Source organism: Typopeltis vanoorti, chromosome 9, assembly GCF_054136105.1.
Source record: "Typopeltis vanoorti isolate ZY-2024b chromosome 9, IOZ_Tvanoo_1.0, whole genome shotgun sequence".
Taxonomy (NCBI): Eukaryota; Metazoa; Arthropoda; class Arachnida; order Uropygi; family Thelyphonidae; genus Typopeltis; species Typopeltis vanoorti.
In genome coordinates this window covers 83,138,710-83,163,549 of record NC_143557.1, presented here as the reverse complement: position 1 = coordinate 83,163,549, position 24,840 = coordinate 83,138,710, and the positions used below count along the sequence as shown (strand labels likewise).

The 24,840-nt window shown below is 32.1% G+C and overlaps 1 protein-coding gene across 2 annotated transcripts in view; it reads left to right on the top strand.

The window, feature by feature from the left end:
* The window catches only part of LOC150103208 (aurora kinase C-like), a 121,881-nt gene that overhangs the window by 25,594 nt on the left and 71,447 nt on the right, over positions 1-24,840 (top strand). For both annotated transcript variants that reach the window (XM_090398523.1, XM_090398522.1), the window contains exons 4-5: positions 16,376-16,487; positions 22,012-22,091. In XM_090398523.1, the coding sequence (XP_090254649.1) occupies positions 16,376-16,487; positions 22,012-22,091 (192 nt within the window). The remainder of the gene's footprint in view (positions 1-16,375; positions 16,488-22,011; positions 22,092-24,840) is intronic.

Genomic DNA, 24,840 nt, shown 5'->3' with positions numbered 1-24,840 from the left:
TTTTCTAAGTAATAAATACAAAATATTATATTCAGGCAATATAGCATTTTGCCTGAATGAACATTCAGGGAAAAGAAGTAGCTATAGTATTCAACACTAAATACAAGGCTAATCTAATCTTCTTGAATGGCAGGCAATATCAAGTAGAGTGATGTGGGCAAATATCAGAATGGGAAACTGAACAATGAGACTTATTTGTGTCTATGGTCCCACAGAAGGCTCCACTAAGGTAGAATTGGAGGAATTTTTTGAGGCTTTAGAGAAAGCAGCTGACACAATGAAGAAAAGTTGTTCCTTGTTGGAGATCTAAATAGCAGAGTAGAAAATGATTGTCAGCCATACAGAAATATTTTGGGAAAATTTAGAGAAAAGAGCAAAGCTAATAATAATGGCAAATACCTGTTAGATTTCTGCTCAGGACATGGACTAGTTATTACTAACACAAATAATGTGAATAAATTCACATGGAGAGAAGAGACAAGGAATAAGAAAAGTCTCATTGACTATGTTATTGTAGATAGTGATGTTTTCTCACTTCAGGACACTAGAGTGTGCAAAGGATTTGTAATTGGAAGTGATTTCCATTTAGTCTTGAGCAGGATAAAATTGAATTTCATATTGAAAAGAATGACATGTAAGAAAGTATTAAATCGAATAAAAGTTAAGCAGCTCTCTTATGTTAACTGTAGACTAAAATACAAAAACATTATTCAAGAAAAAATGAAAGAGTTTGATAACAGGAACCAAACCTTGGAGATTTAGTAGCAACTCTTGAAGAAAACATTGATTGATTCAGCCAGAGAAGCATGTGGTGAGGTTGTCTGCAAGGATAGAATAATCAGAACTACATGGTTGACACAGAAAGTCAAAGAGGCAGTGAAGGAAAAGAAGAAAGAATATTGAAAGATCCTGATGAGTAAGTCAGTTTGTGCTCTTAGAGAATACAGAGACAAATGTAAGAAAACTAAACACTGTGGAAAACTAGCTAAATGAAAGTCATGGGAAGACTTTGGCTAGAACATAGAAAATAAATAATAAATTACATGATAACCACAATAATTAACTTTTAATGAAATGAAAGTACAGATATTTCGTATTGAAACTAACAGTATGTCGTGACGTTGTTCTCCTCAATGTTCGAATCCGCTATCTTGTTATAAGTCACTTTCATAAAAAAACAACTAATTGTAAATTGGTCACCAATCCAAGGTAGAGAAATTTCTATTATACTACGCCACTCTATCCTTAGATTAGTCTATATAAAATAGCAGGATCAATACACAGATAGTTAGTTAGCAGTCTCCTCATTCATTCTGGCCGAAGTATTTGTTTTCCACTTGGGATTCCCGCAAGATTCAAATTTTTATGAACAGTGCAATAAAAAGGAATTCAGGCAAACACAATAATAAGAATAACAAAATAAAACATTTAATATAAGCTATATAATACATACATAAATTCTACTTCTAATTTCAAACAATAGGATCAAGTTAAACATTAGGTCAAGTCAATCACATAAGTTCAATCTTTCAAATCTTCACATACACTTTCTCAGCTTGTGAGTCACAAAGTTCCTACACTTAATTAAATAAAATAGAACTTCCTATCTGAATGGTTTCCACACAATTCTCAGCTATGCTATACGCTTAAAGAACACTGCAGGCACTAATTGCTGTAAATATCTTTCAAACAATTTTTATTTTCAGTTCTCAATCTCAAAGAATTTCCACAGTTAAAGTTAGGTTACGCTTAACGTAACTAACATTCAATTCTTCATGCATTGAAATAAATGAAAACGACAGTCCTTACCAGAAACAGTTCCTAGTACATCAATTACGTTGTGAATTACTTTCAAATATATCTATTATACTTAAGAACACATTTATAAGACTTCTTCACAGTTATAACTAAAACACTATTAATCACACTTCACAACTCTAGATATCATCTGTAGGGTACTTTAATTATCCTTGTTACCATTCATTAGACAATTAAACATTGTACAGTTCTCCTTAGGGCGATTTAGAATTAAGTCGCAATTCTAGACTAACTGGATTTAATCAGAATTCTTCACTGAACGTCCAGTTTCTTTATATCATCCGATTGCAGCATTAAATTCCTTTTATTATTACTGCTGACTTCACCTTCAGCTAACTATAAGATTCAGTTCATCTTTGTTCGCTTATAAATATTATTCCTTTTAACTTCTGCCCTTGAGAACTGTTCATTTACTTCCACCTCTCTAGTTTATACCCTTGCTTCCTTTCACTTCAAAATTTCCATTCCGACTCTCTTTTCGTTACCTCCCTATATATTTTTTTTATTATCCTTCTCCTAGCTCACGCTCTGTTCCACTCACGCTCGCTTACTTCATGCGTTTCCATGACAACAAATAAACGTAAACATTTTCGTTAATGATACATAAGGCTGTACCACTACATTGAGTTAATAAAAACACAATAAATAGAATATTAGAGCTACTTAATTAACTCTTTCATTTTGTATACAGATAACCATAATAATATTCACGTTACAATATATATATATATATATATATAAGTTGCAATAAATTATACGCATATTATTGTTTAATTAATTAATAGCTAATTAAATTCAGAATAAATACTTAAATAATAATTCTTAAATAAGGATTAATAAGTAACTTTTATACAAGTCATGATTAATATATAACAAACAATGTTAAATGTGAATGAAAAAAAAACAATACGCAACATAGTTTCATTCACAGTTTAACATTTAATCACCAAGTTGTGAAACAACTAAAACTTGACAGTAGTAATAGAGAACATGAATTTAATTCGGAAGAGACAATTCCATACTACAGATATAGAAGATACGCTAAGATTGATAATGGAAGTAACAAGAAAATTGATGAGAAAGTGAATGAGAATAAATGCACAAGTCATAATAAGGAACCAAGTTTTGTTCAAACTAGGTATTACTTAAGGAATAGAAAAGGAATTATGTAGATTAATTCCTCCTGAAAAGAACTTATGTGAAAAATTTTTCTTAAAAGAAAAATTTTTCAAGGAAAGGATGAGCCTATGTTAAACTGTGAATGAAATTATTCTGTATGTTTTGTTTTTCATTCACATTTAACATTGTATATCATATATTAATCATAACTTGTATAAAAGTTGTTTATTATTCTTTTATTTAAGAATTATTATTTATGTATTGATTCTGAATTTAATCAACTATTATTTAATTGAACAATTATGTGTATAATTTAATGTAGCTTATATATATGTTGTAACGTAAATTTTTTTATTGTTATTTATAAACGGAATGAAAAAGTTGATTAAGTAACTCTAACATTTTATTTATTGTTTTTCATTAACTCAATGTAGTGGTATAGCATTATGTAACGTTAATGCAAATGTTTACGTTTATTGGTTGTCATGGAAACGCATGAAGTACGCGAGCGCGAGTGGAACAGAGTGTGAGCTTCGTTAACTGGAGGAGAAAGAAAAAACGATAAAAAAGAAGTAGAGGAGTTTTGGATTTTGAAGCGGGAAGAAGGAAGGGTACAAGCAAGAGAGGTGAAGGTAAATAAAAGTTCTCAAGGGCAGAAATTCATGGAAACAGTAAGTGAGCAAAGATGAAGTGAATCTTATAGTTGGCTGAAAGCAAAATCATCAGTGGTAATAAAAGGAAATTAATGCCGTAATCAGATAATTAGAGAACTGGACATTCAATGAAGAATTCTGAATAAATCCAGTCAGTCTAGAATTAAGACTTATTTCTATACTACCATAAAAAGAATTGTACGGAGTTTAACTAGTTGAAGAGTGATAAACAAGAATAATTAATGTACCGTATAGTTGTTGTCTGGAGTTATAAAGCGCGATTAATAATGTTTTAGTTATAACCTTGGAGAATTCTTATAAATGTATTTCGCAAGTGTAATAAATATAATTTGAAAGTGTGCTCACAAAATATTGGAAGTACTGAAGATTATTTCTGGTAAGGACAGTCATTAGTTTATTTTGGTGTATGAAGATTTGAGTATTAGTTCCGTTGCGCTGTTTCTAACATTAACTGTAGCATATCATCGAGGCTGAGAGTTGAAAATATAGTTACATTGAAATGATATCCACCATGATTAGTGCCTGTTATGAGTTAATCATAGAGCGTAGCTGAGAGATACATGGAAACTGATTAAATAAGAAATTCTATTGTAATAAATTGAGTAAAGAAACTTTGATTCTGAAACTGTGAATTTGTATGTGAAAGTTTGGGAGATTGAATTAATATGAATGACTTGACCTGATGTACTAACTTGACTGAGTTGTCATATTTAGAAGTGGAATTCATGTATTTGTTATATAACCATATATTAAATGTTTTGTTTGTTAATTTAAATATTGTGTTTGCCTGAGTTCCTTTTTATTGCACCGTTCATAAATATTCGAATCTTGCGGGAGCCCCGTGTGAAAATTAAATAATTCGGCCTATATAAATGAGACTGCTAACTAATTAAGAATTGATCCCACTATTTTATATAGACTAATCTGAAAATAGGGTGGTGCAGTGTAAATATAAATTTCCCTACTTTTGGATCAGTGATCAATTTGCAATTAGTTGTTTTATTTGGGGCAAATCCTTTCTCAGGTACATGAAACCTTTCTCTCTGCCTCCTTGTTCTATTATGCATATAATTGCCATTTGTTCTGACACTTAGTTTCCTGCCCATTAGGCATACTTCCCTTTTAAAAAAATCACAGGAGAACTGATATCTTTCTAAGAAATTTGTTCCCAATATGATGTGAGAGCTTATGTCAGCGGTTGAGGGGATGATAAGTAAGTCCCCTCAACCACTGACATAAGCTCCCACATCATATTGGGAACAAATTTATTTGGGGAAAATAAATTTGTTTGTTGTTTTTATTGTTAATTTTATCAGTTGTGGGGTTTTGGTTTTCTTGAGACTTCAAAGTAATAGCTGATAATTGTCTCACAGCCTCATTAAGACTATCCATTATTGGCTGATTTAACCTATTTACTTCCTGGTGAATTAAGCTCTGTACATCTTCCATCAACTTCTTGTTGATTTGATCTTCATTCACAGTCATGTGACTAACACTAATAGGACTTGCTCCAGTATCTTTTCTTTTCTCCTCTTCCTTATTATTCTTTTCAACTTCAGATTAGTTCAAGGAACAACCAGTCTTATTTACAACATTTACAAGACCTACACTGAATGAGGGATAAAGGTCTCCTAACATTTGTTCTTTTTCCTTGACACTTTTGAGACACTCTTCTAAAGTGGAAATTTTCTTCTTATAGGCTGTTTCTCTTAATTCTTGCCTAACACCTTGTCTAAATTGTTGGAATACAGCCCAATCTAAGTGTGGTTTATCCTCATTAGTCACATTTAAACTGCTGGCTAGTGTCAATAAACGATTGTGAAAATCAGTAACAGTTTCTTTATCTTTTTTGTAAGACTCTCTATAACTTCCATAAATTTGGGCCAATACTTCTTAATTTTGAGAACTGAGAAATAAGATTGTCCTTAAATATTTGATAATCAAATGTATCCTTGAGAATTGGAGAAGCATATAAGAATGTCTTTGCCTTACCTACTAATTTACTTCTGATTAAAACTAGCAATTGAAGGTCAGTCCAATTTGCTATTTCTCTAAGTTTTTCAACATAGGTAAAAAAAAAATAGTACATCATCTGATTCTTCACCTGAAAATTGGGGAAAAACCTGTTGTGGGTTCACCGTACAAAAGAATTCACTATCATCCATTTCAGAACTAGATGTAACAGCCATAGTGATTAATGAATTACTAATTTAAGTAATATATTTATATTCTATATTTTGGTGATGATGTAATTTTTTTCATGTAGTACTATCATATCCTGTACACCCCTTGAGGGTACATGGCAGGAATTTGATGATGATGATAATGATAATTTAAGTAATACAATTTTTTTTTTTTTTTTTTTTTTTTTTTTTAAACAAACCTTTATCTTTACCTGATTCCAGTTTATAACCAATTCACTTGATTCACTCAATTTACCTTCAAATTCCTTTACTATTACAAATTTTAATAATTAATATTACAATATATTTTAGTGAAATCAAATCCTGCCAACTGCACCATTTGTCGTGACGTTGTTCTCCTCATGTTGTGTTCTAATCCGCCATCTTGTTAAAAGTCACTTTCATAAATAAAAGAAAACTAATTGTAAATTGATCACTAATCTAAGGGTAGAGAAATTTCTATTATACTGTGCCACTCTATCTTTAGATTAGTCTATATAAAATAGCAGGATCAATTCATAGTTAGTTAGCAGTCCTTTCATTCATTTAGGCCAAAGTATTTATTTTCTTTCTGGGATTCCCGCTAGATTCGAATTTTTGTGAACGGTGCAGTAAAAAGAAATTCAGGCAAATACAATAGTTAGATTAACAAATGAAACATTTAATATAGGTTACATAACACATACATAAATATTACTTCTAATTTTTATAGCAGAAACAAGTCAAACATTAAGTCAAGTTAATCACATTAGCACAATCTTCTAAGTCTTCATATGCACTTTCTCAGCTTCTGGGTTACAAAATTTCTACACTTAAATTAATATAATAGAACATCCAATCTAGTCAGTTTTCACACAATTCTCAGTCATGCTATAAGTTCAAAATATTACAAGCACTAATAGCTGAAAATATCTTTCAAACAATTCTTATCTCCAACTCTCATTCACAAAGAGTTTCTGCAGTTAAAGTAGCATTAAGCATAGCGTAATTAACACACAATTCTTCAAGCATAGTAATAATACACTATGATAAACCTTACCGGAAATAGTTCCTAATACATCAATTATGTTGTGAGCAAACCTTTGGAACTTATTTATCTTACTTAATAAAAACACATTTACAAGACTTATCCATGGTTATACTTAAAGCACTATCAAATGCACTTCAGAATTCTAGACTTCAATTACAGGGTACTTCAACTATCGTCGTTACCACTCATAAACTAATTAAACACCGTGAGGTTCTTTTTAGGGCAAATAGGAAATAAACCACAATTCTAGAATAGCCAGGTTCATTCAGAATTCTTCCTTAAACATCCAGCTTTTTATTTTATCCGATTGTAGTATTAATTTCCTTTTCATTATTACTGCTGGCTTCACTTTCAACTAACTATAAAATTCACTTCATCCTTGCTCACTTATAAAAAAAAATATCCACTCAACTCCTACCCTTAAGAACCTTTTATTTACTTCTACTTCTCTAGTTTATCTCCTTGCTACCTTTTAGTTCCAAAATTCCATTCCGACTCCCCTACTACGTATATATTTTCTCTTCTTATTTAGCCCACGCTCTCCTTCACTCGCGCTCGTTTATTTCACGTGTTTCCATGACAACAAATAAACGTAAACATTTTCGCATTACATAAGGTTATACCACTACATTCAGTTATTACATAACGTTAAACTTTCACAAACAAGAATAAATAGAATATTTGCATTTCAATAAATGCGTAGTTTAATTACAAATACAAGTTCTTATAATATTGACATAACAATAAATAAAATAGCTTAATAATATTTAATACAGAATCTTATTACTATTAACACATATCTTTGATTAAACAATTAAATATTAGATATAATTAAGGTAATTACATGATATCAAATTATAATTTAAGTTATTTACATTAAATAATATTTACAAATGTAGCCTTTGTGATGGAAGATCATGTTGGATTCTGAAGCAAATAATAATTACTCTAATATCTACATAATCAGAATCCAACAAAGGCTTACTCTTCCTTTGAAAAATTTTTCGTTAAAGAAAAATTTTTCACACTAGACTCACAAGTGGAGAAAATTGACTTCTTATCTCCCTTCCAAGATCTTAAGTAACACTTAGTTTGAATATAATTGGATATTTTATTACAGTTGTATATGCTTTTCTGCATCTCTCCACTTGAGTTCTTGTTGTTTTTATCATAAGGAGAATTCTGATTGCTACACTTATAATGTGATATTGTCCTTTCACGGTAGAAGTTCTGTTCTCTGTTACTAACTTTTATCCTCAGTTGTCTATCATTTTGGTAATTTGTTTCTTTTGTCCTAGTTCTGTTATATAGACTAGTCACCCTGCTGCAATTTACCTCAACTGTTGTTTGTTTCTTATTAATAACTTCAGATTCAGGTTTGGCTATTAGTTGTTGAGAATGTTCATCAGTATTACATTTTGATTTTGGTAGATAAGGCATAACAGACTGTGTATTACTATTCTCCACAGTTGGTTCAGTTACAGACAGCACCACTTTATTTGGGGCAAATCCTTTCTCAGGTACATGAAACCTTTCTCTCTGCCTCTATGTTCTATTATGCATATAATTGCCATTTGTTCTGATACTTAGTTTCCTGCCCATTATGCATACTTCCCTTTTAAAAAAATCACAGGAGAACTGATATCTTTCTAAGAAATTTGTTCCCAATATGATGTGGGAGCTTATGTCAGCGGTTGAGGGGATAATAAGTAAGTCCCCATGATTATAAATAATAAATTACATGATAACCACAATAATTAACTTTTAATGAAATGAAAGTACAGATATTTCATATTGAAACTAACAGTACATCATCAGTGTGTTCTTGAAACAAGCAATCAAAGGAACCAGATTACAAAGTATATATATATATATATATATATACAGCAGTCGGTGGTTCACCAATTAAAAACTGTTTCCGCATACTAGAAATTAGTATTAATATTTTAAATATTATTAAACAACTATTTTTGATGGTTACATAAAATAAGAATTTCCCAAACTTTTGGGGGGGAGAGAGAGAGACAGTCGTTCCGATTCAGATTTGGCCGATGTAAAAGGGCTTTGCAACTTTCTTTGAAAAGCCGTTCATATTTAAATAGTCTTAAACTGGTTCCTTTGATTGCTGTTTCTACACACTGATGTACTTAGTTTCAGTGCAAAAATGTACACTTTCATTTCATTAAAGTTAATTACTGTGGTTATCGTGTAATTTATTATTTATAATCATGCCACAGGTACCTTTTTAAAGAATAGAAAATGAATATTAGAAAAATGGCAAAATATTCTAGAGGTTACAAATCCTTTGATGTTTTGGCCTTTTGGTACTCTAGAGGTTGTTGAAAAAGCTCAGAAATTGAGGAAAGAGTGCTGTAAAAGGAATTAGCGATAATAAAGGTGGCATGAAAACTGGAGAAAATGGTATCCTTTATGTGCAGCGTAATCACTTCGAAAAAATTGCTAAATAAAACGAGCAGTTGTAGCACAATGGTAAAAAAAAAAAAAAAACATTCAAAAGGCATGCAATCAGGAATACATATCCATGCTTGAAGTAGAAAAAGCCATCAAAAGCTTGAAATGTGGAAAGTCTGTCAGAATATGATATTCTTTCCTTTAGTATTACATGGTGATCAGCATTCATTTTACTTAGTGTAAAATGAATGCCGATCACTGTGTAACACTAAAGGATTCTGATGATTCATGGAGATTCGACGCATAAGCGGTGCAATCACCACGGCAAGTTGAAGATTCATGTTTCTGTTTTGATTAACTGACTGGAAATTAAAATAATTATTTATAACACGGTTGTAGAGTCCATAATTTGTGTAAAATGAAAGTAGATAAGTAGATCGACCAGAAATGCTGAAGTGTGAAAGTATAAAAGTCTTGTAGTGGTACTGCATAGTAATAATAATACTTCTGTACTGCATAGTTCAGAAGGCCTGGACAGAGGGATGAATTCCAGATGATTAGAGTAGAGAGCTCTCATAGTACCCATATACACAATGGGAAATAAAACAATGTGGGTATTACAGAGGTATTTCTCTACTGAGTGTTCCTGGTAAGATTTGCTAATTGTTCCTGTTTATGCAAGTATAATTTAGAAATGGTTGAGAAGGATTGTGGAAGCGAAGCTCGGTGAAGAACAAACTGGATTCAGGCCAAAAAGAGGCTATTAGGATCAGATTTTCACTTCACGACAAATAGTTGAGAAATCACTGGAATATAACAAAGATCTGTATTTAAGTTTTGTAGACCTGCAAAAGTCATATGACAAGGTGCCAAGAGAAAAGCTATTCAAAATGTTATATAGACTGAATCGATTATATGGTATCAATGGGCATTATATCAAGCAATAATTGGTCTTTATTTGAGTTGTAAGTCAGCAGTTAGAATTGAAGGAAGTGCATGATGGTTTGATATTAAATCTGGTGTCAGACAGGGATGTACATTATCCCCTCTGTTATTCATTATCTATAGATCACATTATGAAGGAAAGTGGTATTAAACCCAATATCAAAAACTGGAGATGTTAATCTCAGGTCTTTACTTTATGCAGATAATGTAGACTGAATCGAATAACTTGTAAAATTTTGGTATGAAAATCAGCAATAACAAGATAGACAATGAAAACAGGCAGAAGCATTGAAAATATGAACTGCATAGTGAATGGAGAACCTATAGAACAAGTAAAACATTTCAGCTACTTAGACACAATTTTTATTGAAGACAGTAAATTAAATATGGAACTAGACTACAGAATCAACAAAGCTGGTACAGTAGGAAGTCAACCGAATAAATTTATATGGAGTAAGAGAGAAATAAGTAAAAACACTAAATTTCGCTATATACAAGACAGTGTTCAAATCAATTTTAACTTGTGTATCTGAGAGCTGGGCTAGAAATAAAACACTTGACCAAAGACTAGAGAACACAGATATGAGAGTCCTGAGAAAGATTAGGGGGTGTGAAAAGATTATATCAATGGCAATGTCATATTCAAAAAGAAGGATATTAGTAATATCCTTCTTTAATAATTGTTTTTTAAATAATTGTGTTTGCAGATCTAATCTCAGGTGGTATGGTCACTTAAACAGAATGAGAGAGGAAAGATTAGCAAAACAAGTGTTCTCTGCCGGTTTAGCAGGAAAAGACCCAGAGGAAGACCAAGATATGGGTAGATTGACACAGTTAAAAGTGCCTTAAAAGACAGAAATATAAGATCTGGTGATTTTGGAATCTTGACAGATAACAGATTGATTTGGAGGAAAATTATTGATAAGAAGTTAGTAATGATGTAAGTTCTTCATTTAGTACTATGATAATATCCTATACATCCCTTGAGGGTGCATGTCTGGAATTTAATAATGATTATTATTATTACTAAGGCTCACAAAGATTATGTAGTTGTAGTTCATAAGAGAGAGCAATTATTTTAGAAAAACTTAATCTTCTAATTCAAGATCATTCTATGTATAGACGCATTGAGAGAGACCCAACTCAATCATAAAGCATTAAACTTATCGGCCTCTTGGACGAAGTTCATTCTTGGGATAGTTTTTCATCATGCTACAAGACTGTATGGCTTTCCTAAACTTCATAAAGGAAATGTACCATTAAACTCTGTTGTGAACTGCATAGGATGTGTAACGTATAAATTGTTAAAATATCTAATCTTCTTTCTGCATTTACTGTAAATTCTGTTTCCTTCATAAAAATATTAATAGATTTAAAGAATAAAATTTTAGGATCATCCTTAGAACTCACAGATCTTTTAGTAAGTTTTGATCTCACTCTTTACAAATATTCCTCTGACAGATATGATTGAATTACTTTATGACTTTCTTCCTGATATTATAAAATTATTTGACTTAGTCATTAATTCAGAATAGGCGAAAAGCTTTAGCTGCCAGAGCAAACTGTACAGAGACAATGAGTTCTCTGCTTTCCCAAACTGTAGTTAATTACTTTATGGAACATTTTGAACAACATATTCTGAACGTTTTTTTCTCCTAAACCATCAATTTTGTTGTCTGATCTTCGTGAATTTATTGAAAAAATTAATTCAGTAAACCCAAGAATCTAATTTCCCTGGCAATAGAAGATAACAGCTGTCTTCCTTTTCTAGATATTCTCATTTTATATCAACCATCCTCAGTATATAGAAAACCAACTCATACTAGTAAATAATTTATTCTAACTGACCTCATCACCCTTGGAAATTTGGTGTAATCAAATCTTTGGTTGACAAAGCTCATAAAATATGTTCTACAGATTCTCTTCTAAACAAAGAACTGTTTCTTAACTACCTTTATCTCTAATGGTTATAATACAAAAACTATTGAAAAAATAATAATTATGGCTGTCATCTTAACTTGCCTCAAGAAGAAATTAGCAGAATTTGTATTCCATTTGTGAAAGGACTTTCAGGAAAAAATCAAGACACTTCGACAAATTAACTTATCTTTCCATCCAGTTTGCAAACTCAATACCTTCCTTATCTCACTGAAAGACAAATATCCTCCTCTTTCTTATCCTGGAGAATCCCCTGCAATTGTAACTTTAGTTTATTATGGATAAACTGGTCATTCTGCACAAATTCATCTTGAAAAACATCAGGAATGCATTTCACTTAAAGAATTCAACAAATCTGGTTTAGCAAGCCAAGCATTACCTACAAAACACAGGATTCATTGGAATAAAACCAAAAGTTTCACACAAGTTTTGGAAAGACTGCGCAAGTAAAGCTGTGAAGTTCACAATCCAAACCTGAACAAAAACAATTGCCTAAAACTTTCTCAGTTGGGGAAATTATACTGACTGCTCACCATTCATGTATTCTCTAATTTGTAATTAATTTTTTCTTTATGTTTAAAAATAATTTATTAACTAAATTATTTTATTGTAATTTATTTTGGATATATACATTAATGCAGATGGAGCTGTTCTGCGGTGGATATGTGCACTGTGATTTATCTGGAGTGCACATAAATTCACATGCTTTCAATGGAATTGTTTTTTCCTCTAATTGTGTTGACTAAAAATTGTCTATGAAACCTATTCAAAAATTTTACAAATAAAGATATTCAAATTAAATATAAGTGATTCTGGTAATAATATTTTATGATGTTCTTTCAGTCTATATGAACAACTTCTTACGGCATATAAAATAGCCTGCAATTGATAGTAAATTTAAATAAGCTAATGATATCTTCCAAAAATCGGATTGCAAAAATTGAAGTGTCTCTTGTATTTGGATGTTGGTGAATAGGAAGACATCAAAAGCAATCATAATTTCATTGTTAGACAGATCTAGATCTATAATTTTCATTTTGTAGTCTAGGCTGTTTTATAATAATAACTAATATGTTCTGTGATATTCCGAAGATGACAAAGATGTTTTTGCAAGTGGAAAAGCCATTCCAGTCCACTAGTAGGTGTAGTGGATAGCCAGCCATCTTTGTGAACTTTAGGGAGACCGTAGAGATGAAGTAGACAGGCATGAAGAATTTGCAACTTCTGAACAGCAGCAACATCCCAAGATTGTACATTGGCCAATAATTTAATTTATTGATTTGACTCCCTGCTAATCACCACAGGAGGTCAGCTTGCAAGTTGGCTCCATTCAAGCAAAAGTGCATGGAATCTCTATAAAAATTGGACAATACACTAGTGGGCTTATGTACCCTTTAGAGAGAAGTCATTTTAGTCTATCCTCCAATTCTAGATAACACTTGATGTGGTGTGAAAGTGGTTCTGCTTACCATCAACGAGAATGTTCTTTAAATGTTCATGGTGCTTGGGTATGGTGTGGGGAGGCATTATGCTTAATGATCACCGAGCTACAAGTATTGGAAAAAGGAACTATGACTGGTGAACGATATTGCAACAAAAAAAAGTTCTTCAATGTTATGTTTGATTGTTCTGTGATGCTGTAGGCAAAGAATTCATTTTTATGCATGACAATGCCAAACTACATTGTACACAAGCATTGGAGATATTTCTGGAAACCGAGGATATTAATCAAATTGAGTGGCCAGTACACTCCCCAGATCTCAACCCCATAGTACATGTTTGGAATGCAATAGGGAGATGCATTGCTGCTCTCAAGGAAGAGTTGGCCAGTTTTCCTGAATCACTTGGTGCTAAGCATGGTATGGCATTGTGGGAGCTGCATTGCAGTTCTGGATGGACATATTCTATACTGAAATGTTTCTTCACATAGTTTTCTGTAAGCACTGTACATTCCTTAATTACATCCTTAGGAAATTTGTAATTTTTGGCAAAAATATATTGGAATTTAATTTGTACAAAATTTATAACACATTTTTTGTGTAATATAATTTATTAGTATGCTGGCAATAAATTAATGTCCACATTTCGCTGTAGTCATGAGAATTTTTTCATATACATATAAAAATGTAGTTTGTTTTTAGCTTTTGGACAACAGTGTATTATGAAATCTGTAAATTTATTTTCTTTCTAATTGTTATACATGCACATGATTATTTGTAACATTAAAAACATTGATTTGAAGAAACCTATCAAACTAGTCCATGCTGAAGTGTAAAACACCTATAATAGAGTACAGAGTTTTTGTGAAAGTAAAAATTAAATGAAACAAGGCAGTATATGCAATAATCATTTAAGTACAAGTGATAGATACCATATCTTAAACAGATTAGATCATATAAAATCAATTTTTATATGATCAATTTATATTTTTTTAAATTATATTTTTAAAAATCAATTCACTTATGATGAGATTCTCTCTCTCAGGTGTGACATCTTTGACATTCTTGATGTCAAATTCTTGACAAAGTGATTACATTCTTGAAATTCCTACTGCCTCAAACAGAATCTCATACTTAATAGTTTTGAACCAAAGACGATCGGAAAAATTCTTAATACATCTGCAACTCCCTTACTTAAACAAGATTTCAAGAATGTCAAAGACAAAGTGGCTGCATTGCTCTGTGAGTACAACGTAAAATTGGTTTTTTACCTTGAAAAAAAAATCAAGATTCCTACATCCACCAAAACCTCAATATTACCCCATGAAAAAACCAGATGTCTATTAGATTCATTGCTCTTGTGGCATTTATGTAGGTCAGACAGGAAGGTTGGGAGAGATAGAGATCCACATGTCTGAACATGTAAAAGATGTCAAAAAAAAAGAGAGCATAAATCAGTTTTACAAGAAAATTTAAAGAAGCCTTGCAAATGCTTAGGATCCCTACACAATGCAATAAAAAACAATGCTTAATTGTACATCAAGTATGGTCTGCTTTCATCAGAAATTTAACTCCCACGGACCTAGGATATAACATGCGTGATACCACAGAACCTGATAGCAACAACCAGCAATGTTCCAAGACGCATAACGAATTTATCATTCATATTCTGGTTTATCAATTATATTTAACAGTTGTGAAGTTATCAAAAACATCTAATATGTGAAATTAATTTTTAATAGGCTTTTGTTGTGTAAAACTTATGTACCAGTACCCCTGATGATGTAAGTCTTATGACTTATGAAACTTGTTAATGTTTTAATTGCTTAGTTTTATTATAAGCGATTAATTGCTTATTTTTAAAAATATTAATAGATTTTAAGAATACAATTTTAGGATCATCCTTAGAACTCACAGATCTTTTAGCAAGTTTTGATCTCACTCTTTACAAATATTCCTCTGACAGATATGATTGAATTACTTTATAATGACTTTCTTCCTGATATTATAAAATTATTTGACTTAGTCATTAATTCAGGATGGGTGAAAAGCTTTAGCTGCCATGTGGATTTTCCAAGACCTTGCACTTGACTACCAGGCCTGTAGAAATGCTGTTTGCCCTCAATAAGGATATTTATCTGTATGCATGATAATAATTTTCATTTTATTTATTTTTATATCATCATATTACAGTCTATTCTCATATAGCAAACTTGTGGACCAGAGAATGCTTATTATAGTGAATAATTTGCCATAGTATATTTTCTTTTATATTATTAGCATTATGCCAATGGGCTTCATTCAGGATCTCAAGGTAGTTTGTTATAGTGAGTCAACTATCACCCCAAGTGGTTCATGTGCCATATACTTATAATCATTTCACAAAGAATAGTATACAACCAGTACCTGAGATGGAGTTTGTACTTGGAATGAGTATCTGGCCTTAAATGCAGTATGATTACTACTATTCTTTATGGTATCCTGAATGATAAAATTTAAAATTATATGCTGTACTTTGACCATCATCCATCTTAGCATTGTAATAAAATTTGACAAACTACTTTTTTGGGACAAGAAAAAGATTAGTCTGCTGGCTACTTTATTATATTTATTAAAAGGTCCTTAGATCATTTTATCACTATTTTAAAATCAAGTAGAAAAGTCACTCAGAATATTGACAGTATATACCTTATATCTCCTGATTGCCGTATAAATTAGAATATACTTTTAATGTTCAATTCTGTCATATTTATTTTATTTTACAAATTTTTAATTTTGGTGGATTAAAGCTAAATTATTTGTTACAATTTCATTTAGGAAGAAGTGGACATTACATGATTTTGAAATTGGTAGACCTCTTGGAAAGGGTAAATTTGGTAACGTTTATCTTGCTAGGGAAAAGAAAACAAAATTTCTTGTTGCACTTAAGGTAAGTTTTGATTGATAAATTTCAAATTTATCTATTACATAATTTGAAAACTACTCTGCAGCTGTGAAAAATGTTGTACGAAATTTAATTTCTTGCTTTAAAAAAAAAAGTTGTGTGTGGTTGGCAATCACAAAGTCATTAATATCTGAACCAGGCTTATTCACATTATAAACTATATTAAAAGATAAACACAGCAATTTATTTACAAAATTGACTAAGTTAGTCTTTGTCTTAAAAGAGAGAGAACCTAATGTATTTTGACTGTTTGAAGAAGTAGCAAGTAACCTTTTTTATCCCAGTAAATAGCCAGATCCTAATGAGAATTTTTAGAAAGCTGAAAGTCAGATGGGCTAAAATTTATCTTTCATTGAATTTCATTATACTTTCAAGTAACCAACAAAGTACTCTTTATATTGCTTAGCATGTAAGACAAACTGCGGTCATCTACTAGTCAGCTTGCAAATAAATCCTCTTACAAATAATTGAAACCCTAGGCTATTACTCTCCCTCTCCCCCAATGCAACTTTAAGCTAAGGAAGGTATGACCCATAGCTACATTCTCTATTTGTCTGGAGAAATTGCCTTGCTACATGAAGTAGCCTGAGTTCATGAAGATATTAGGAAAAAAAATTCAGCTTAGATTAGGTCAAAATGAAATTTAAGTTGAAAAGCAAATAATGAGATATCAACTGACCACTAGCCAGTAGTGCAGAAAGCGAGGTCCTGTACTGTACTTAAAGTGGGCATAGTGCTTTATGTGAGAAGGGATGTTGCCATTAATGTGGGGAAGGGAGAGAACTTTTACGAAATGTAGGACCAGTTTCTACAATTGAGCATAATGGTGCCTTTTCTTTATGAATTTTTGGCACTCCACATAACTGGAGAGTGTTACACTGTAAGGTTTTCATTTGGTGGCAACTTCGATCAAGAGGTGCCATTTTTAGTCAGTGAATGGTTTTGATCTGTGTGTTGGAGAGGAATTTAAGAATTCATTAATTCTTAAATTCCATAATTTAACTGACAATAGGTGGACCTGTATTTTAGTGGGGTGGCTTTTTTTTTTTACGTGTAATTTGACTGGTGTTGAGAACAACAGCTGCATTATCTTTATCTATTTATGATTATTTATTTTTATTTTATTCATTTTTTTTATTATTATTTTTTTTCCTTTTCTGAGTTTCAGTAAGGCATTATTCTCTGTTAGAGATGTTACTTCTAGGTTTTGCACATGCTAGCATGCTGGCTGCATCAATCTTAATATTGTTAACCACATTAATAGGAAAGCCATTAATCCCTTTCTTGATCTGTATCAGAAATTTCTTCGTGTGTATATTTCTGGGAGTAGTAACAAAGTTCTGACTATAACTTGTGCATTAATGGTGTCAGTTCCAAAGCACAAGTTCACTATGTTGCTTTCAAGCAGGTGAGTCATTGAGGCATAGCAATATTTTTATCAGGTTGGCAAACAAAATATGTGCAAATTTTTCTTTGGAATTCCTTGTCTGCTGATTCATTGAACATGCCAAGATGATTATCCAGATTGGCATTCAGAAATTATATTGGTAGTAATAATTGGAAATTATAATGGAAATATATTTTGGAAGCAAATACTAAAAGTAAAAATTTATCTATACAGTTTACGTTGTAATTTCCCAAAACAATAAATATGCACTTATAAGTGCTACTGGAATGTTTTCTGATTGATGTTCCTTGCTCCACATTATCATACACTTGTCCAGTCACAGTTTGATTATGGATCCCAGGTTTACGGTTTTTCAAAGGAGAGCACTCTCCAGTGGTTGGACCCCATCTATCCATCAGGATAGCCGAATAGCTACTGGTGCTTTTCACACATCACCAATTCCAAATTTATGTTGAATCAAATGAACCTCTCTCTATCACTTAGACAAAAAATTTGTTTCTTAATTATGCCTTAAAAATAAAGTCCTTTCCAGATCATCTTATATGGACTAATCTCTTTTCTCTACATTGGGAGGTCCAATATCACACACACACACACACACACACACACACACACACACGTCTGACTTCCATTTGTCATTTTGGTATGCATGTTAAAGATGCTATAGAAGCTACAGTATGCATGTTGAAAATATTACCTATACCAAACAAAACGGCATTCTTCCATGGTAGGCTTGCATCCCATCCTGCAGCCTCTCACTGTCAACTACAGAAGTCTCATACATTGTCATCTGTCTACCATCAAATGTTTAATGCACAACGAGCAGTCCACTCTGATTTCTTTCCCATTTTATGCTATGGTTCCAGTTCAGAGATCTCTGTTGATTGTGCTAGTGCTGTGTTTCCTAACGTTACTGTCTCCAACCAGATCCCACTCGATTGCAGTACTTGTATAATTATACAGTAGAGTTACATGCCATTCAGCTCGCACTTGTGCATATAAAAGAAAACACCTTGAAAGATTACACAGACTCTTTGAGTTCTTTACAGGCTATCTCCTCTCCAGTAATCCACCTGATGTTCAGTTGTGTCAGATTCGTAGCCTCATTGGAATTAAAAGGAATGACATTGCAATTGCTGTTGCTAGATCAGCTCATACTTTTTCAACGTATGACGGTACCTTATACTGACTACACACAATTCATTAAATCAAAGTTAAATGCCCAGTGGCAATACTCCTGAAAGGAAGTGCTGAAAAATTGCATGAGATTAAGCCTCAAATTAAATTGGCAGTCTAGTTAATATAGGAACAAAATAGAGGAAGTTCTTGCTAGGTGATGCACAGGTTACAGTCATCCTATATATTCTTATTTATTGAGAGCTGACCCACCTATGTGTGAGAAATGCAACAGACTCAGACAAATTACATGACATTTTAAAATTTTTACAAAGAATTAATTTATTCAAACATTTGATTATAAATTTGTTTATATATAGATACCACGTTGTCGATACTAAACAGTTATTTATTAGTACCTTGTATGCATAACTATTTTTTAATGTCTTAACCTTGTATAGATAATTATTTATTAATACCTTTTAATATATATACTCTATTTTTTATAGAGTGTGTGTGTGTGTGTGTGTATTTTATAGTTATAAAAGTATACTCTATTTTTATAACTGTTTATTACCAAAGTGCACAAAACTGTGTTTTTTGCACTTTGGTAATAAACAGTTATAAGCAGTGATAAACACTGCTTATAACTATTCATTAATACCTTTTTGATATGCAGATACTTAACACTTGTACATACATTTTATCTTCTTCACTAATTTATCTCCTTATAACTATTTATTTATTAATATCTGTATCATGCTCCAGCATGACCTTTGCTCTTTGCACCTTTGTATAAAACCACAAATCAATCAATCAATCAAACCACTGCAAAAGTTGTCTCCATATTTGAGCATTTCTTCTCAAATATCATTTACTCCAACTGCCTTTCCACATTTCAGGTTTTTTATTGTTTTTTCTACTTCAAGTATTGATATGTATTTTTGATTTGCATTCCTGTTGAGTGTTTTCTAATACCATGTTGCCACTACTTGTTTCATTTAACAATCTTTCAAAGTAATTACTCCAGACATCTAGAGTGTCAGCAGTTTATTATCTTTGATGCTTTTTACAGAAATCCTTCATTTTTTTTTTTTTTTTAATAGTTTCCAGAAATTTGCCACCTTCATGATATTTATTTTTCTGTGTTAGCAAAGTATTCTTGTTAATTTTATTTAGCTAACTTTGCACACCACTTTGCTTTCTTGCATTTTTCTCTGTATTCTCTAAGAGCACAAGCTGTGACCTACTTACTAGGAATTTTCAATATGCTTCTTTTCTTTCACTACTTCTATAACTTCCTGGGCCCAACTCTTTTCTTGCAGACACCACCACATACACTGATAGCTCTCTGGCTGTGAGTGTTGGAGTTTGCCACTGAATCTCCAGAGTTTGGTTCTTGTTTTTTTTTTTTATTCAAGAAAAAAAAATTTTTTTCTTGAATAATCCTTGTATACTTTAGTCTACATTTCACCTCTAAAAGCTTCTGCACTTTGATTAATTTTAAAACTTTTCTGCACACTCTTCAGTATGAACAATTTTAGCTTGCTCAAAACTAAATGATCATTCCAATTTCAAATCCTCTGTATACTCTTGTTTCTTGAACCAGTGGAAAAACATCACTATCAATGACTTTTTCTTTTATCTTGCATCTTCTCAACATGTGAATTTTTGCACATTTTTCTGAACAGAAATCCAGCAGGCATTTACCATTATTATTAGCTTTGCCCTTTTCTGCAAATTTTCCCAAAACATTTCTGTATATCTGGTAATCATTTCCTACTCTGCTGTTTAGATCTCCAAAAAGGACTAACTTTTCCTTTTTTTTATGTGTCAGCTGCCTTCTCTAATGTCTTTAAAAAAAAATTCTCCATTTCTTCCTTAGTCCATTCTGATATTTGCCCACATCATTCTACTTGATATTGTCTGCAATTGAAGAAGATTATCTTCATGTTTTATTGTCAAATACTCATTGTTAATGCCTGAATATAACATATTTTATTTATTGCTTAGAGTAAGATGCTTTTTATGTTGATGGTGCCAATCTTGAGCTCTGGTGATGGTGAGTTGGGACTTGTTCCAGCATCTTAGTCTTCACTGTTCTCCAAATTCCCTGACAAAAACAATTAACCGGGCAACCCCTAGGCATGAAATTTTGTCATGTTGTTCCATCATTTGCATTGTCGTTTAAGCCTAAGAATAGTTTGGTCGACTAAATCCCAAATTGCTAGCCCATTCCCATTCATTTATTATCCAGATAGATACTTAACACTGCACCACGAGAAGGTGAAGAGCCCTGGTTAGTTCTTCATTCCTTAAAAGGCTACATGGGGGGGGGGGGTCTCCTCCCATTTATCCAATGTCGACCCTTTAGCATCCCCCATCGTGAAGATATTTCATGTGCATACTTGGTTTGCTTATGCTTGGATAAAGAATTAAATAAGAATATAATTTCGTGGCATCTTTAATTTAATTTATAACCAAGTGAAAAAATTGTAACTTACCACCTAAACTAGGCTCAACTGACTCTCATTAGGAAAGTACTTATGGTTTGATCTCACAATAACAGAGAACAAAACACAATTTATGTACTTCAGCATGCTTTTTAATAATATCAGAAAACATCACGAACAAAAACAGTGATTTACATGAATGAGTAGCTTATGTTAGAACACTAATATAAATTAATCCTGCTTCTTTCTTGGAAATGTTCTGATCCACCAGTTTTGATCACACAGGATTATTTTTTAATCTGATTAATCATTTCTTGATTATTCCTTGATTTCAATAAAGCATAATGTTAAATAATGGCATCTTAGACACCTTTTGAATATCCACATGTGGTCTTGATTATCCTTCTCTTCCTTCTTATTTTTAGTGTTTAATATTCTGAATTATTCTGAATATTTTTTTTAAATTTTAGATCTTGTATTACTATTATACAATATAATAATCAGTATTAGTAAGTTTTTTTATTTTTTACAGGTGCTGTATAAGTCTCAGATGGAAAAGAATGGAGTAGAGCATCAGCTTAAAAGAGAAATTGAAATCCAGTCCCACCTAAGGTAAAATATATGATAGTTTTTTTGCAGGGTGTTTAAGGGTCAGAGCTAGAATGGGAATGAAATCTCTGTATAGCCTATAAAGAATACTGAGAACCATCTTAAGTCTGATCCAATGCCCAGTCCTTACCTTCTGGGAGTGCACCTCAAGTATTCATTTGAATGCTGAAAACAAGTGAAGAATATCAGACCCATTTCAGACTTAGCAGGCCAAATTATATTCTGTATTAGATGAAATGTATATAGATGATTAAAATATGATCAGATATTATACTAGGTGAGGCAATGAAAGTTAGTTGCTAGAACAAACTCAACAGAATAGAAGATAAGCATCAATAAAAAATTTAAAAATAAGTGGAGTTAACAGAAGTGGTATCATCATGTTGTTATATAATAGCATTAGTGAGACTAAGAAAACTAAAACAGTTCAGATCCTTCAAAAATAATGAAATACTTAGGCACTAGGCTTTTCTTTATGATTAGCTTAAAGGCAATGTGTATGGTATGTTGAAGTGCTTTTACCAGGTATTTTCTCCTAGAAATAAAAAATACGAAATTACTGATATGTACTCTCAAGGGGTGTGCTATACTAGTATATAGGGGTATACTATATAATATTACTACACGACGCAAAACATTTTTTCATTTGGTTATAAATTAAAAATACTGAGAAATTATATTCTTGTTTAAGTTTCTTCACGACTAGGCCACTTGTGTATAGAGGCTAATGACTCCACATTAATTGCCTTAGTATCCCATAATACTAAGCACACATCTTTTCGGGGGTGTATAATGCTATGCATTATAGGAAGGGTCACTACCCAGACCAATTTTGACTTTGAGGTCTAATCATTGGGAGCCAGACCCAGAAGAGATACCAACTTTGAAGTAATGCAGAAGTTGCATATGTCCCATTATACATACACATGAAAGAATGCATAATTTGCATTATGGGATATTAAAGTAATTAATGTAGAGTCAGTAGTCTCTATATACCAGTAGCCTAGTTGTGAAGAAACTTTCATGTGCAAACTTTTGTTTGCTTAACTTGGATAAATGATTAAACTAGAATATAATTTTTTTGGCATTTTTAATTTAAAGTACTAGTTGATTAAGTCAACATTTGTTATTAACTCCTTACAGTTTTTGATTAGTCTGTTTATATCAGATATCAGGTTTGTCTACTGTGCATTTCTAACTGCATTAGATTAGCTCCACTCTCACATACTAACAGTGCCAAGTTCTTTTCTTCTTCTTTTTCCCTCTTTTACCTTGCAGTGTTGAGGGTTTTCTATTCATTTAACCACAACTATACACAAGGATAAGGTTGTTAGCCCTATGCCTCCTGGTGTATCCTATATCTGTAGAAGTATAATTAATAAATTTAGTTTAATCCTTTACCCAAGTGTAAGCAACATTTTTTTTTTTTATATGCCTCCCACTGATGAGACCTTAATAAAGGTTGAAATCGGTCTGGGTAGTGGCCCTTCCCTTAATGCATAGCATTATACATGTCCGTAGGGAAATGTGCTTTGCATTATGGGAGGTACTGAGACAAGGAGTGATGAGAGCTTGGGGTCCACCTTTACTACAAGTTGCTCAGTCCTGAAGATACTTCAGGTGCAAAAAAAATTTTTTTTTTATTTTGCTTACACTTGGGTAAAGGATTAAACTAAATTTATTATAGTCTAACCAAGTGGAAAATAAACTTTGCCTGCTTGTGGGATGAAAATCTCCAGATAAACTGCGGAGAAAAATCGTGCAATCCACGCCCAAGACTGGCTAACTTGGCTATATCTGAGAAAGATCCTAAGCTCCTCACATCAGCCAGACGGGAATCGAACTCAGAACACTCCTTTCCCAGGCATATGGTTGCGAAGCTCATGGCCACTCAGCCAACTGCACCACCGAGTGGCTATGCTTCTGTCACTGATGCCATCGATTCACTTGATTAATTTTTTTCAGAACTCATGTCTGTGGTCTTTAATCTTTGATTAATTATTTTATTATTAACCCTGCCCTCAGATCCATATGTTAAGATTGATTCAAGCACTGTCTTGCATCTTGCTAGTTTAGCATTTTGGCTAATTTCTCTTATTCTATATAATTTTGTTTAGCTGGCTCCCCCATCATTTCAGCTTTGCTCTGTTCTATCGTCTATTCCCATATCTAATTTGCTAATCTTCTCTAAAAATTGTGCCTTATTACTGATTTGACATTTTCTGAGGTTTAATGCCAACTTTCCGTCATAATGTGATCCATACAGATGGTGAATGAGACTGGAAGAGTGTGTACCCTTGTCTACACCTGACTTTATATCAAACTAACTTCCTATAACTCTTTCAATTCTAACCGCTGACTGTAAAACTTAAATGTAAACTATACATTACTTTGTGTAATGTTTTATTTACTCCATATTTTATTGCAATTTCAAAACTTCTCTTCACACATTATTTTAATACTTTTCCGGTGAATTAATTAATCCTTACAATGTTTTTTACTTGTTTTCTTACTTGAGACAAATTGCATTATGTTTAAAATATTGAGTTATATCTCTCAAATCAGTGTTATGAAGCCTCTTTGCAAAGATTAAACATCAAAAGAAATAGAAAAGCTACATATAAAGAGAACAAAACCTTCATACCACCCTTTCATTTCTGAACTATTGCTAGCATAGTAACATCCCAAAAGTTGCTTGCATAAAGATCTTTTGTAAAGTCAGTTTAAGTGAGAAGAATTTCAGTATAAGCTA